General features: G+C 44.9%; 1 protein-coding gene across 1 annotated transcript in view; it reads left to right on the top strand.

Annotated features, from left to right (window-relative positions):
* The first annotated feature begins 2,114 nt into the window (after window positions 1-2,114).
* LOC136287547 (protein LYRIC-like) overlaps window positions 2,115-13,893 on the top strand; it is a 30,515-nt gene continuing 18,736 nt past the window's right edge. Inside the window, exons 1-3 of the mRNA XM_066180327.1 lie at window positions 2,115-2,411; window positions 12,372-12,431; window positions 13,639-13,729. Of these exons, the coding sequence (XP_066036424.1) occupies window positions 2,115-2,411; window positions 12,372-12,431; window positions 13,639-13,729 (448 nt within the window). The remainder of the gene's footprint in view (window positions 2,412-12,371; window positions 12,432-13,638; window positions 13,730-13,893) is intronic.

Genomic DNA, 13,893 nt, shown 5'->3' with positions numbered 1-13,893 from the left:
TTATCTATTTAAATAAATGCCATTAGAGGCCAGCCACAGTAATTGCCTCTATTGAAGAAAAAAGAAATAGAAAGGAATGGTGCAAAGCAGTAATCTCATACTCAATTAAGCAATGCTGACTCCTGAAATGTCTTTCAGTTTATGTTTCTCCAGGAAAAGAAAAACAAACTCATTTAGATGAGCTGAAAGTAGTGAATTTATGTATGAGCTGTGGTATAGATCGTATCCATTTAACAGCTTGGACCTGAAGAGATGTATCTTCACTTTAAAAACAAAGAAATAAAGAAGGGTAAAAAATAAAAATCAAGATAAGGAAAAAAAATAAAAAACAAGTATCTAACTAACCACATAACTGCCATTTTTAATTATGGAGGAAGTCCCGTGGTCTCTGACATTTGCACATGACTACTCAGTTATCAGCTCAGGGCTCCAGATGGGTGCAAGATTCTCACAAGACATCAGTATCATGCCTGGGAACAGAAACACTCAAATTCCTGAGGTTTTTCACCACAAGCTTATGCAGTGCTGAATTTTAGAAGATAGGCAGTATGAGGTACAGACTGAAAATGATTACTTGTGTGATCCATGTTTAAGCAGAAGCTTCCTATCCCAACAACAGCATTTGATGCACCACCATACCCCTACAGTTCTCTTCTATGTATTAAGCATTTCTCCTTCTCAAAACCTTCTTCTTCCCATAAGGCCATTCAGCACATCATTTTATCCACAATTCTCCTGTATTTTGTCTGGTAATTTCTAGAGTGCTATAAACACCTTATTGTGCTTTCATAACCTAGACTTGTTTAGGATTAATTCTAATTAGGTCCAGCACATGGGAATAATAAATCTTTCATCCCTGAAGAGTTGGTAATCCAGTGGAAGGATGGATAATGAGCCTTCCCCATTGCCATCTTTTCAGTAGGTTTGAGTTTGAGCTCCAGCTCTTGCATCCACACTCAAGAGAGAGCAGTCCCTGCTGTGTGTGAAATAAAGCCATGACAGATAAAAGTCATTCCCTTACCAGCCTTTTCTCTGTGCTGGCTTTGCTACAAGCATGATTTTTATGCTGTTTTAGTTAAATAAAATATTTACCCTTTTTTTTTCTTTTCTTTTCTTTTTCTTTTTTTTTTTTCTTGTTATGGTCCCTGGTAAGTGTCGCTGTGTTTGTGCCAGGTGGAAGACACAACCATGCTGAGAGAATGAGCAGCTCACTCCTTCCCTTCACTGCTATTCAATAATTATTTATTGCTCAGAGGTTGTCCCCCTAGACTGACCAGGGCAAAATTCAGCTTTAAAAGAAACTCGGTGACTTTGAAAAAAGACTTTCTGAGAGCATCATCTGCACTTATTCATCAGGTGGCTGGAGAAATTTTCCATCCTGCATGGCACAGAGGTCTGTTGTTCGAGGCGCTCTGCTCCGCGTTCTGCTGGCGGCGGTGAGAGGCTGTTTTTCAGAGGATCAGCCCGAGATGAGAGCGCATCTCGCGCTGCGTTACATGGCAGCGCTTGTCATCATCACAGCGATGGTGCTCGATAACGACATGTTTGTAGCGCTGCCTGACAACAGAAGTACATCCCTAAAGACTGTTCTGTCTAGACTGGGGAATTTTGCAGAAAAGCATCACTTGTGAGCATCCCTGCATACCCCAATCCTCGGCCAAACATCTGCGCTCAAACCAACGCAGCTCCGCCACTTCGAATCGCGTCGCCTTCACCTTTCATCGCGTACCGCTCTCATCCTCCTTGTAGGGAAGACCCATTCCGCGCATTAACCCCTAACTCCCCGCGCACCAGCCATCGGCCGCGCCCGGGGTCCCACTCCCGCCCCCCCGCACGGCGCACCAGCCATCGGCCGCGCCCGGGGTCCCACTCCCGCCCCCCCGCACGGCGCACCCGCCCTTCGCCACGAGGCTCCCGTAAGCACCGACGTGTCCGCGCCCCCCGGGCCCCCCCGCATCCCCCGCCCCGGCCGGCCGGTCCCCCGCCCGCCCGCGCCGCTCCGCAGCCGCACTGGTGCCGCTCGGGGCGGCGGCGGCGAGCGCGGCTCCGGCACCAACTTTGGGAGCTGAGCGAGCGGAGCATCCCCGCCGGGGGGCGGCGGGGCCGGCGCGGCCATGCTGGGGCCGGCGGCGCGGATGGCGCTGGGCGCGGGGGAGCTGCCGGGGCGGCTGCTGGCGCTGCTCTGGCCGGCGCTGGTGCTGGCGGCCGCCGCGGCCGCGCTGCTCGTCCTGCGGGGGCTGCGGGACCGAGGGGCCGTCCCGGGACCCCCCCTCCGCCGCGCCGCCGGGGAGGCGCAGGAGGAAGAGCAGGAAGAGGAGGAGGAGGAGGAGGATGGCCCCGCGGGGGCCGGCGCCCGAGCGGCCGGGGCGCTGCCGGCGCGGCAGCCGGAGGAACAAAGGCGCACTGCGCAGGTAAGGTTAGTGCGGGGGAGGGTCGCGCCTGGCCCGCTCCCCGGGACGGGACGACCATCCTTCCTTCTTTCCTCCCCGGCACCTTTTCAGGGCAGAGAACAACCTTGCACCCTCGGCGTCCGGCCCCACCGGGCTGCTGCCATCCCATCTCACCCTGTCTCATCCCGTCCCGCCCACAGACGCACCGTCCCGAACCTCTCGGTGTGATTTAGGGGTGAGGGGGCTCAGCATTCCCCGCTGAACCCTGTGGTCCATCAGGATGACGGTGCAAGGCAGCAGGTTGCCCGAGCACCTGGCTGGGGGTTGCTGGCGCTGCCCTTTCATCCGCCGTTTTGTCTGACAGCACAACTCCGTATGAGACTGATCCTCTTCGCAGGGAATTAAGAAAACTCCAGTTAATGTCCATCATATTAAGAAGGAATATACAAGAATAGTATCCATACTGCGATGTTAATACAATGTGCTAATTATGTATGTTTACTCCAAATCAAAGCTCTGTTGTTATTGCATTAATACGTGGCTGTGAGCTGGTGACCATGGCCACCCTGTTGAATATATGCTGTGAGTTTGATTTGATGCACAGTGTTGAAGTTTCTGCATGACATTGTCATGACTCTGTTGCTTTGACACGCTGTAAGCTGTCGGTAGCAGAAAATCTCAGTGTAAAGTGCAGAAAACAATTTCACTGAGGCATTGCAATATGGAAAGCAAAGCTCTCAGAATAACTCACTGAACATAAGTATGTACTTAAAATTAATACATCGAGCTTTTTTTAACATTTTAATCTGTTACTATTGTCTCCTAGGTCTCATTTCTGAGCAAGACAAACAAAATGGATTTGCAGGAATTCTTTAATATGTGCTATAAAATAAGTTGTTTTGTTCTTCATGAACAGAAATGTGTCAGAGGCAGTCCAGGTGCTGTGATGGTGGCAGGGTTATTAGTTCAAGCTGAAGGCATTGATTTGAATAGATACCTTCTAGTCAGAGATGCTGCATCTCACAGGCCTAAGTAACAGAAACCAAAGAAGAGGAGGGATAAACTGAAGGGATAAATTCGTTTACAGTCATGTGCAGTTTCTGCCATTAATCTGTTTTTTTCCAGTGCCGAGCAATTCCTGCTCTTTAGGGACTGGGCTCTAGCAGTTGCATTTACACAGTAGCATCATCTTCTATATGAGACCCACTGATTATCGTGCAGAGTATGGAAAACATGGTCCTGAGGAGGTGGAGGATGAGAAGAGGATGATCAAGAAAAATTACATAAAAGATCCTAAAGAGAGATAACCCAGAGAAAATATCTTGCATACCAAAATGAAAAACAAAGGCTTGTCCTCTCATGATAGTCCCGTGCCCTCTCCCTTCTCTGTCTCTTTTCCTTCTTTTCCCCACCCTGCCTTCTCCACTGCTCCTTGTCATTTCCCATTAGGTTCTCTCTGCCTTTGGAACATCATATCCTTGAGGCAAAACCTTTATCTCCTTACTTAAATGTGTGATCCTGCACTGCTTTGGCACTTAGCTCATGCTAGGGTGCCAGAACAGCCAAACACCTTTGACATTTTGAAATTTGCATATGAAAATCTACACCAAAGTAGCAGTAGAGGTGTCATTAATAACAGTCCCCCATTCATAGACATGGCCAATGTGATAAAATGGGATGTGCAGGTCTTACAGATAGGTGCCCCTCTCTGCTGCCTGCTGAAGTATGAAAAAACCAAATTGCCTCCAGTGCTCAGGTGTGTTGATACATCCCAGCAGCCGAACATCTGCATATCCGGGAGTGGTGGATAAGTCAAGATCTTAATTAAAAGAACCTAGGTGGCTAATTATTTTTCAGTTTGGGAATGCGTATTTGCCAGTGATTCCCAGTTGCTGCCCCACGGGTGGGCTGTCAGGTTGCCTTCCCATGAAATCTGCTCTTACTTGGCTGCAGGGTGATGTAGGACTGATCTTCCCTTTGTGTGTCCCTGCTCCCCATACCAATAGGCAGCCAGAAACTGTCCAGGAGCCACGGTGCCCTGTTAGACCCAGACTGAGTGGCTTCAAGCCCATGTGAGATAAGTCTGGTGAACAAACTTCCACAGAATCACTGAATGGTTTGGGTTGGAAGGAGACCTTGAAGATCATCCAGTTCGAACTCCCTTGCTGTAGGCAGGGACACCTTCCACTAGACCAGGTTGCTCAGAGCTCCATCCAATCTGTCCTTGAATACCTCCAGGAATGGGGCACCCACCACTTCCCTGAGCAACCTGTTCCAGTGCCTCACCACCCTCATGGTAAAGAACTTCTTCCTAATATCTAATCGAAACCGCCTCTCTTTCATTTTGAACTCATTCCCCCTTGTCCTCTTACTGCATGCTCTTGTAAATAGTTCTGCCCTATTTTTCCTTGATGTTCCCTTCAGGTACTGGAAGGCCTCAGCTGGATCACTGTCATGGTTTAGGAATGGTAGTCCCCAATTTAGTGTGCCTACCAAGATTCTCCAAAACCACATGCTCCTCTCTCCTGCTTCCCAGCTTTCCCCCTCCCAGCTGCAGTGGGATGGAGTTGAGACTTGGAGGCACAAAGGGTAAAGTTCACAAACTGAGATAAGATCAATTTACTGGAAACATCAACGAGATAAGAAAACAAACAGGAACAGGAATGATACTAATGACAAAGGGTACAAGAAAAGAAATGGATCACACAGAAACCCCTTGAGAATAGACAATAACCAGACTGGAAGGAACCCCTTCTCCCCAAAAGAGAGTCCCTTCCCCTGGCACCCCTGGCAATGACTGTAGGGTGGGACAGAATAAGCTCCAGGTCCTGGCCACACCCCGTCACAGTTTCTGCAAAAAATTAACCCTGTCCTGTCCAGAACCAGGACAGTCACCCTGAAGTCCTCTCATCTGCAGGCTGAACTACCCCAATTCTCTCAGACTTTCCTCATAGCAGTGACACTCCATCCCTCTGATCAACATGGTGGTTTCCTCTGGACTCCAGCAGGTCCATGTCACATGTGCTGGGACCCCAGGGCTGGATGCAGGACTGCAGGTGGGGTCTCACCAGGGCAGAGCAGAGCAGAGGGGAAGAATCCCCCCTCATCTGGTGCTTTGGGTGCAGCCCAGGACACGTTTGGCTTTCTAGGCTGCGAGAGCACATGGCCAGGTCATGTCCAGCTTCTCACCCATCACTTTGTTCCAATGGATACATGGTCTCCACACAATCAAACAAACACATTTTGAATGTGATCTCATTATGCATCGAACAAAAGTTACATTCTGGCTGTTGTCACACAGCCACACACACCAAAAAAAAAAAAAAAACCAAACCCTTCTAGAAATTATGCTGAGAGTATTTAGTCTTTTTCAGGATTGCCTTTTCCCTAATTTTGGGAAATTGCTAATGAGACTTGCTGGAAGCCAGCTGATCTGAATGGGACAGCTGTTGAGTTGGGGGTTTATGTTCATTCAGAGTTTCTCGGCTGTTCTGCAAATTGGTCCGTTGTAAAGAAGAGCATTTTTTACAAATGCAGTGACATCATCTTCCTTAAGCAGCTTCTAAAAATATGTGCTATCTGATGCATTCCAAAAGAAAGCTTTCTGTTTTTCTGAAATGTCTTTATAAACTGGAGATAATTTTTGCTTCTTGCAGGATTGCTTAACAGTACCAGAACTACAGATCCATCCCTTCAGCTCCAGAGCTTTGCAAATAGATTTTTTCTTTTACCATTTTAGGTTACACAGTATTTTTCATGCCAATGCGACATAGTTGCACAATTATTTTTATACAGCTATCTTGGATAATTGATTTTTAAAGTATCCTGGAAGGTGTTGGGGTTTGGTAATTGCCTCCTTAAATGGAGCCCTTATCTCTTGTTGAGATGGTGCTCTAATTAATCAGAATATAAGATCCCAGGAAACTGATTTCTTCATCCCTCCTCACAAGAGTAGTTTTAATCTACTCACACTGCAGAAACTCTTTCCCCAGGTATGTATTTTTCCCCTGATGATGAGAGCAGCTGAACCAAGGCAGGTACGTTTCAGGTCCTTGTGTTTATGGCTGCTGTTTGGCTTCTTGAGTGTCCAGGGAAGGCTGGCCAGCAGGAGGACATGTAATCCAGGCAGCATCATCTTAAGGATGTTTCCCTAAATTTTCTCGTGCAATTACTTTTGGATATGAATGGCTGCATATGCAGTCCTGGCTCCCACTCCTTGTCTTCAACCTGTGTTTGTGCTCAAGGGGTCCCTATGGGCAACTTCATCCCTGGCAATATGTGCAGATGAACAGGTTTTCTGTGCTGATGGCCCAGATCTTTTTCCACAAAGTTCTTGGAGCATCCATTTGATGGGAGGACTGCCCCTTTCTTTTCTATGTTAGATGCCTTAAGGGAAAGGGGAGAGTTCACATATTCCTAGTGTGTAGTTCTCATATAATTCTGTCTGTTCATTGCATGTGTTTCCCATGTAATTTTCCTTTTCAACAGACTCTTCTTTCCTAGTGGGGACACATTTGTCTGAAGTGATTTTGCCAGGGAAAACTTTGCATTACCACATAGCAATAATAGCTATTAACAATAAGATTATTAGTACTTACAGTATTGATCAAAACCCAGGATTCTGCTTTCTCTTCCCTCCCCTTTGCAGCTATGCCTCTGTAGTGTCGTGAGCAGCCATGTCCCAAAGAAGTTCCTTTATGTCCTTCTGCCATGCATGGAGAGCCACTCAGTTTCCTTTGCTAACAAACCCAACATTTTCCTGGCTTTCCATTGTCACCTGAGCAGAAATTGCCCTTTAGTTATCCTTTCTCTAGCTGTTAGAACTGAATGAGTAATTTTTTTTGAAACTGGTACTTCCCTGTTTCTCTGATGGCCTCTGCCTAAACCTCATCCTTTCTCCTCTGACAAATGCAGGCTTGTATTTTCCCATGCACCTGGTTCCCATTGGTTTAGGGAATAGGTCTCCCAGAGCAAAGTCCATCATCAGGACAAGACCATGTGGCAAGGCCAGACTGGCCAGGATGTCTGCTTCCATTTATGAAACTCTGAATCAGAATTAATGAAACCCAGCACTGCTTTATTTCCCAACACATTTGTCTCACTGGTTGCTTGCTGTCTGTGGATGGAGAAATGTGAGTTTGGCCACAGCAGCAGCAGCACTTGGGTTTGCTCACCCTGTGGCCCAGCCCCTGCTTCTGTGTGCAGGAGACAAGAACCCACCTGCAGAAAGCCAACACCGAATTGCAAGTGGTGCTGCAAATAATCTGACTCAGAGTATGGAGTGTAGGGAGCAAGGACCGGATCTTCCAGAGGATGCTGAGAGGGATGAAAACTTCCTACTCACTTCTCATCTTGTTGAAAATCTACTGAGAAAGCTGAAAAGTGCAATCATATCTTGTTCAGTTGTAACAGAGCATGTTTAAGGGAGGTTATTTATTGCCCTGCTTAGAAAGTCCCCTTTTTTTTGTTCTTTTCTCCCACCCCTTCCCTTATTAGTTTAATTTAGTGCATGTTGGTGTTACTTTTGTCATACCATTATTGCCTTTTGGCCTAAATCCACCACATTTTTCTTGTGTTGTAACATAAAATTAAAAAAAAACTCAATTTTTTTTTTCACTGGAAATGAGCACTAAGACACAATTTAATTGAAGTATTTCTTAAATCTGGAAATGGTTTTGTGTTCACAGACCCCCTGCCAGAATGGGGTAGTTTTGCTTCCTTTCATTTCCAGTGTCCAACACACTTAATACGAGTTTTCTGAAAGTGGTAGCTGAGAACAATTTTCTGAATCTTTATGCATATTCTTTTATGAAGTCTCTGATTTCCGATGTGTGAAGCATATAATAGCTCCCTTTTCGTTTCATAGGCTGAGTTTGTTTTGTCTTAGTATCCCTCTACTGGGCAAACCTTCCCATGCCTTCCCAAGGAAGGCAATTTTAAGCACCTTCCTCAAGAGGGACAAAGGGCAGTTTGTGAACCTAAAGCTGATATTCACATAATTTTTAATTAATCCTCTAACCAGTTGGTGGCACTGAGATGTGAAAGCAGGCTGCCTGATCTGATAGATGCTTACAAAGGTATTGGGTTTTATAAAAATGAGTAGTCTAGCAAAACTACAGAAATGCATAAAGGTAAGTGTCTAGGCATACAGTTTTATGGCTTTGAATACAAGGTTTATACACTAAAACCAGTAGTTTTTAGCACTTGGAGATATATCACTTTGCCTCCTTTCTTTGTCACTTTATGTAGAACTATATTAATGGCATAAAATAAATTAAACACTAGCTCAAGAGAATCAGAAATTGCCAGTTTCAGACAATCATCAGAAATATCACCTTAAGTTACATTAAAAAGGGAAAAAAAGGCAGGGGGTGGGGGGGAAATCCTGTTCCACTGGGTCATGAACCAAATGGCCATGAACTAAAAATAATCTTTCTATTGTTCCCCAGAATGTGAGTAGAAATTAATATGCTAAGTCTGATTCCATTAAAAGTCCCGATTCTGTTTCTCTGCATATATTTGATGTATTTGGAATTGCACTTAAGACTTAATATAGTCATTTAATGTGGTGGATTTAGATGTGTTTTCCCTGCACAAAACTACATTTTTCATTAAGAAAAAATTTCCCCTGACAATATTAATTACTCTTTAATGATTCCATTAGGTTAAATGAAATAAAATAATGAAAATTCCTTTTTCCTTTTCATAGTGGCCAAATGGCACGATAAAGAGGCATGACTAATCCCCTACCCTATGGGTTTCAAAAGGGAAGAATAGGGTAGGGTGGGGTTCCTCAGCCACACAGCCAGCTTACTGCCTGAAAAAGGGTTGGATAAGGGCAGGATTTAATACAAAAGGTCAGGCTAACATAATACATTTTCACAGAAAGGAAGCAGAACTCAGTAAAAATTCTTGGTGATAAAAGGAAGGGAGTTGCTGGTATTACTGAAGGAGGGCAGAGAAGCAAGAGGTATTTCAGGGGTGAAAGAAGAGCATCACCACAGTGGTGGGACATTTGCTGAGCATTAGTCAGTGGTCAGGTCTGGTATTTTTTTGCACTCAGCTGCTCATTAGGAAGGATGCAACTAGGTTCATGAGTCCCAGGTGGGTACTTAAGGCTGAATAGCCACTCAGTCATCATGAAGACCCCTGGGACATAGTAAATGATTGTCAACAGTATATATTTAACCTCCTAGTCAGTGACGAAGAGAGAGGGGGATGTTTGTCTACCTAGTGAAATATCATTTAAGTAGCAAATGTTGTCCTTGTCTGGTAAAAGCACGCAGCAGTCAGGTTGGCAAAGCACTAAAACAAAGTGCTGCAATTTTTCCAGCTCCTTGCTTACTGTCATTTATACGGAGAGAAGGTCCAGGAATGTGATCCTGCCCCAGCTGAGACAAGTCTGTCAGAGCCAATATTGTTTGCATCTTCCCTAATCCTCTATTGCACTCAACATTTTCCTTCTGGAGTTCTCCTTGCCTGTATGAGAGCTCTGTACAGCCTCAGGCTGTGCTCGCTTACATCATCCTGGGGGAGGAAGGCAGTTTCATGTCCTTAATCCTGACATTTCCTTGTCTCTGCCTGTAGTCCCTCATGCTTGCAAGAGCATCTTGATATAAAGAGAGGCTATAGGAGGTCTCTTATCCTCCTATCTCTGTGTGCCTGAAAGAAGGCAAAAAAGCATCCTCCCCTTTGCCTACTAAGCTGGTGTTGCCGTTTCTGTGCCCATGGTGGCAGTCTTGCTCAAAGTGCCTTCACTTGGGAGGTCCATTTGCAAAGCCTTTAGAAAACAGTGAAGATTTCATTATGAAAACTGGGAAATCACCAGGATTTGATGACATCAGGAAGGAATATTCCACTTACATGTTGTTTGGCTTCCCCCAGTCATCTCTTCTTGCATTCATCCGATAAAATTCAGTTTTCCTGAAGTTCGCTGTTAGATAATGGAAAGTCACTCCCCGAGATTCTATATTGCATAGGAATTGTTGTCCACTGAGACAAGATGTGTCCACTGTCCACTGAGACAAGAACTATCTGTATTTTCACACATTTAAATGGACAGAAACATATGCTGAGAAAGAAAGAATTAACTCAAGATTTTCCATATCTGTGTGGTTCAAATTTTCACTAAAATGCTCCTGGTTTTGTATTTTATATTCCACATTTTATGTGAGAGGCTGCTTCCCGCCCTGCTGCAGGTAGAGTGGGATTTTTCCCTTGGGCAGAACAGGAAATGGAAAATGGTTTGCTTTGTGGTGGGGTTTGTGGAGTGCCTCTAGTAAATTAACCCTGAGAGTCTTAGAAGAGAGTGCCCATGGGAAAAAACAAGACAGCCTTGCTAGCTACTAATAAATGTTGCTGGGTTTTAACAGAGAAGTAATTATTTTACTAATGTTCAGAATAACATAATTGTAAACAATTATATTGTTTGCATTTGACAGCTGAGGGAGACGGAGGAGATTTTGGCTTAAGTTTGTAATGTGAAGCTGGTGGAATTACTGATATAACAGGCAAGGGTTTTGCCTCCTGCTACTGTGGTGTTTTATTGGAAGACCCAGAATCAGTATTGTCTGTGTGCAAAGTCCACAATTTTGGGGCTGCCTCTCCTAATAACTGTGGAACTTGGGATGAACACCATCCTGCTGGGTCCATGTCCACCATGGGCTTGTAACTGGTCTGTAATTCCAAGCAAACACCTCCAGGGATGAAGCATTTGCCAGCATACAGGTTCCTGTCATGCACTTCAGACCTTTCTGAGACTTGTGAAAAGTAGCTCTAAAGTCCCCAAAATATCAAAGAGATGACCATTAAGAGTCTGAAGGACTGCAGCCCCATTGGGTCTGCTGGGGAGAGGCATGGGCAGTCACCCATAGGATTTTATCTGCTGGTAACTACTCACTGCCACAGTGTCTCAGGGACAGAGATGACCTGTGAGAGCAGGGAGATGGAGGAGGCAGGAGGAAACATCAGCTGGCTTCCCTTCCCCAAGAGGACTGGGCACCTGAATTCAACAGGGATCAGATGGGTTTTGCTCCTGGCAGGGCTGCCTTCACCTGCCAGGGATCCCCTTGCCCCAGGCAGAGGAGGAGGAGAATGGATCAGGGATTAGGGTGACAGCCTGAGTCAGGCTCCCTTCTGGGAGATGTGGGTTCTGCTGGGCAGCCCAGCTGGTCTGATGGGCTGAAGGAAGCCTGGACAGTGCTGAACAGCAGCTGCATTGCACAAGGAGAGCAACCTGGATAAGTCAGAGAAGTGCCATACATCCAGCAAGGAGCTGCTGTGTGCGTCGGGGAAACAGAGGCACCTGTGGAAGGAGCCTCAGCCTTGTTTTGGATGCTGCTGGCTCTGCACAGTGTGCAGTGGCCCTTGCTGGCACATCCCTTGTGGTCTCAGCTGCAGATTACACCCTCCCATCCCTGTAGCTGGCGGCTGGCAATTGCCAGGGAATTCTGAGACAGCTGAGACATTAATTAGACTATAATTTTAAAAGTCCTCAAACATTTATTGTTTACTTTACTAGATGTAGGTAGGATAAAATCTATTCTTTTAGTTGGTCAGATAGACGTGAGAGGGAACATAAGGTCCACTCCAACTGGTAAACAAGAATTAAAATAAGCCTTCTCATGTCTATGCTGTTTTTTTAAGACAGGCTTAGCCTATCTGAAAAACAACTTTGATCCTAGACAAATCTTACGATAAACCACAAATATGTCTGCTTTGGAATAAATCTTTGTGGAGTTTCTGGATTTACATTCATAAAGGCTTAGCATACACTAATTAATTTGGAATAAATTACTGCAGTTGGAGCAAGGCCACAAATTCTAGCCCAGATTTATGCAGGGGGTTACTTAGATGTATCTTTCATACATTATATTTATTATAGGAAGGTACTGAAATAAATATATTTGTATATATACTTACATATACACACACATGCATGTATATGTACTATAATGCATTTTTTTATTGTCCATTTCCTAGGTTCCAGTGAATGGCCATCTTATCACATCAGTCAACATCAGAGAGAAAAAGCTCCTCAAGGTACCAGCAAGAGTTTTAGAGTATACGTATTATCTTTCAAGAGACAGTTGTTTTAAGAATGTTCCTTTTTTAAGGTAGTTTGTTCTTCCTTGGTTTGCTGCATTTAAGAGATGATGCAGGAATATAAGACCATGTAATTTAGTGGCACAGCCACACTGTAGTGTTTGTCACTGCCACCACAAGGGGTTGGTCTCATCGTCCCAAGTCCAGAACTGGGTGCTGGAATCTCCTGTATTTCCATTCTAGCTCTGGCAGGGACATTTCCTTGGGTATGTTTAAGGGTTTTACCTTGGTATGAGCACTTCTACTCGTGTGGAGGAAGAGGCTAATGCTTAAAGAGCTTCCAAGTCTTTACAGAAAGTTCCAAGTTTCCCAGAGAAGCTGTGTCTGCCCCATCCCTGAAAGTGCTCTAGGCCAGGCTGGACAGGGCTTTAGGCAGCCTGGTCCAGTGGAAGGTGTCCCTGCCTATGGCAGGGGAGTTGGAACTGGATGATCTTTAAGGTCCCTTCCAAACCACACCGATTTTTGTGATTGTAAGTGAGGAGCTGCCCCTGAGTCTGGGCAGGGAGCTATATTTCTGGCAGGGGTTTCCCACCTTGGAAAAGTCAAGAACCACTGTTTAATCTAGAACATTCAAAATTTATGGTTTAAGGTTAGTGCTACTGTTTTATCAAGCTGCATAAAAATGGCCTCAGCTACTCCTGTGTCCTTTCATACTAGTGCAAACTACAGGCATCTTCATTAAAAATAGGCTGTTCCGTGGTTTGAAGGGGGGAGAGGGGTTGGGTTTTTTTTTTTTGTTAAGCATTGGCAGAGTCCTAACTCTTGATTATAGAATTCCTGATTTTAAAGGAGGTAAATACTTTAGACTGACTTTCCTCCTTCAGAAGAACATTAGAACTTAGGAACAGTGAATGCAAATCTTACTATAGAGTGGATACCTGAATTAAAACATGAACCTTCTAATCCAACAGATAAACTAAGATTTGTATGTCCAAAGCAATAGCATTTATTGGTTTGGAATTTGCAATGAATTCTGCTCAGGAAGACTTGCACACACTTAAAAGACTCCAGCAACCCCCTACTCTCTCTAAGTACCATGGGTTGTCTCCATTTTGCAGCTACTGCCCTGACTTTTTTTTTTTCTGGATGAAACATAATAAATACTTGCTTTGTCTTTCTGCTCTCTATCTCCTCTATAATGCAGCCTAAGAAGAAGAGGAAAACCCAGTGCTCAGACAAGGAAGTGCCAAAAGATCTGCTTTCTGTGGAAAAAGACAAACTGCAAGAGGAAGAAGGTAACAAAAAATCTGATTCTTCTGTTATCTAATGCATATTACCAAATAATAACATGGGATGAAATATGTCAAAGGGAGGACTTCTCTACTATTCTAGTTAGTGTTAGTGGGGAAATCTGCCATTTTGAGTGTTACTTCTATCACCTGCTCCTTCCTACGTCTAA

This window comes from Chamaea fasciata, unplaced genomic scaffold, assembly GCF_029207755.1.
Source record: "Chamaea fasciata isolate MVZ Bird 193981 ecotype frontalis unplaced genomic scaffold, bChaFas1.0.hap1 SCAF_3, whole genome shotgun sequence".
In the NCBI taxonomy this organism is placed as follows: domain Eukaryota; kingdom Metazoa; phylum Chordata; class Aves; order Passeriformes; family Sylviidae; genus Chamaea; species Chamaea fasciata.
The sequence above is the reverse complement of the archived record's forward strand: the minus strand, read 5'-3'. Positions and strand labels throughout refer to the sequence as shown.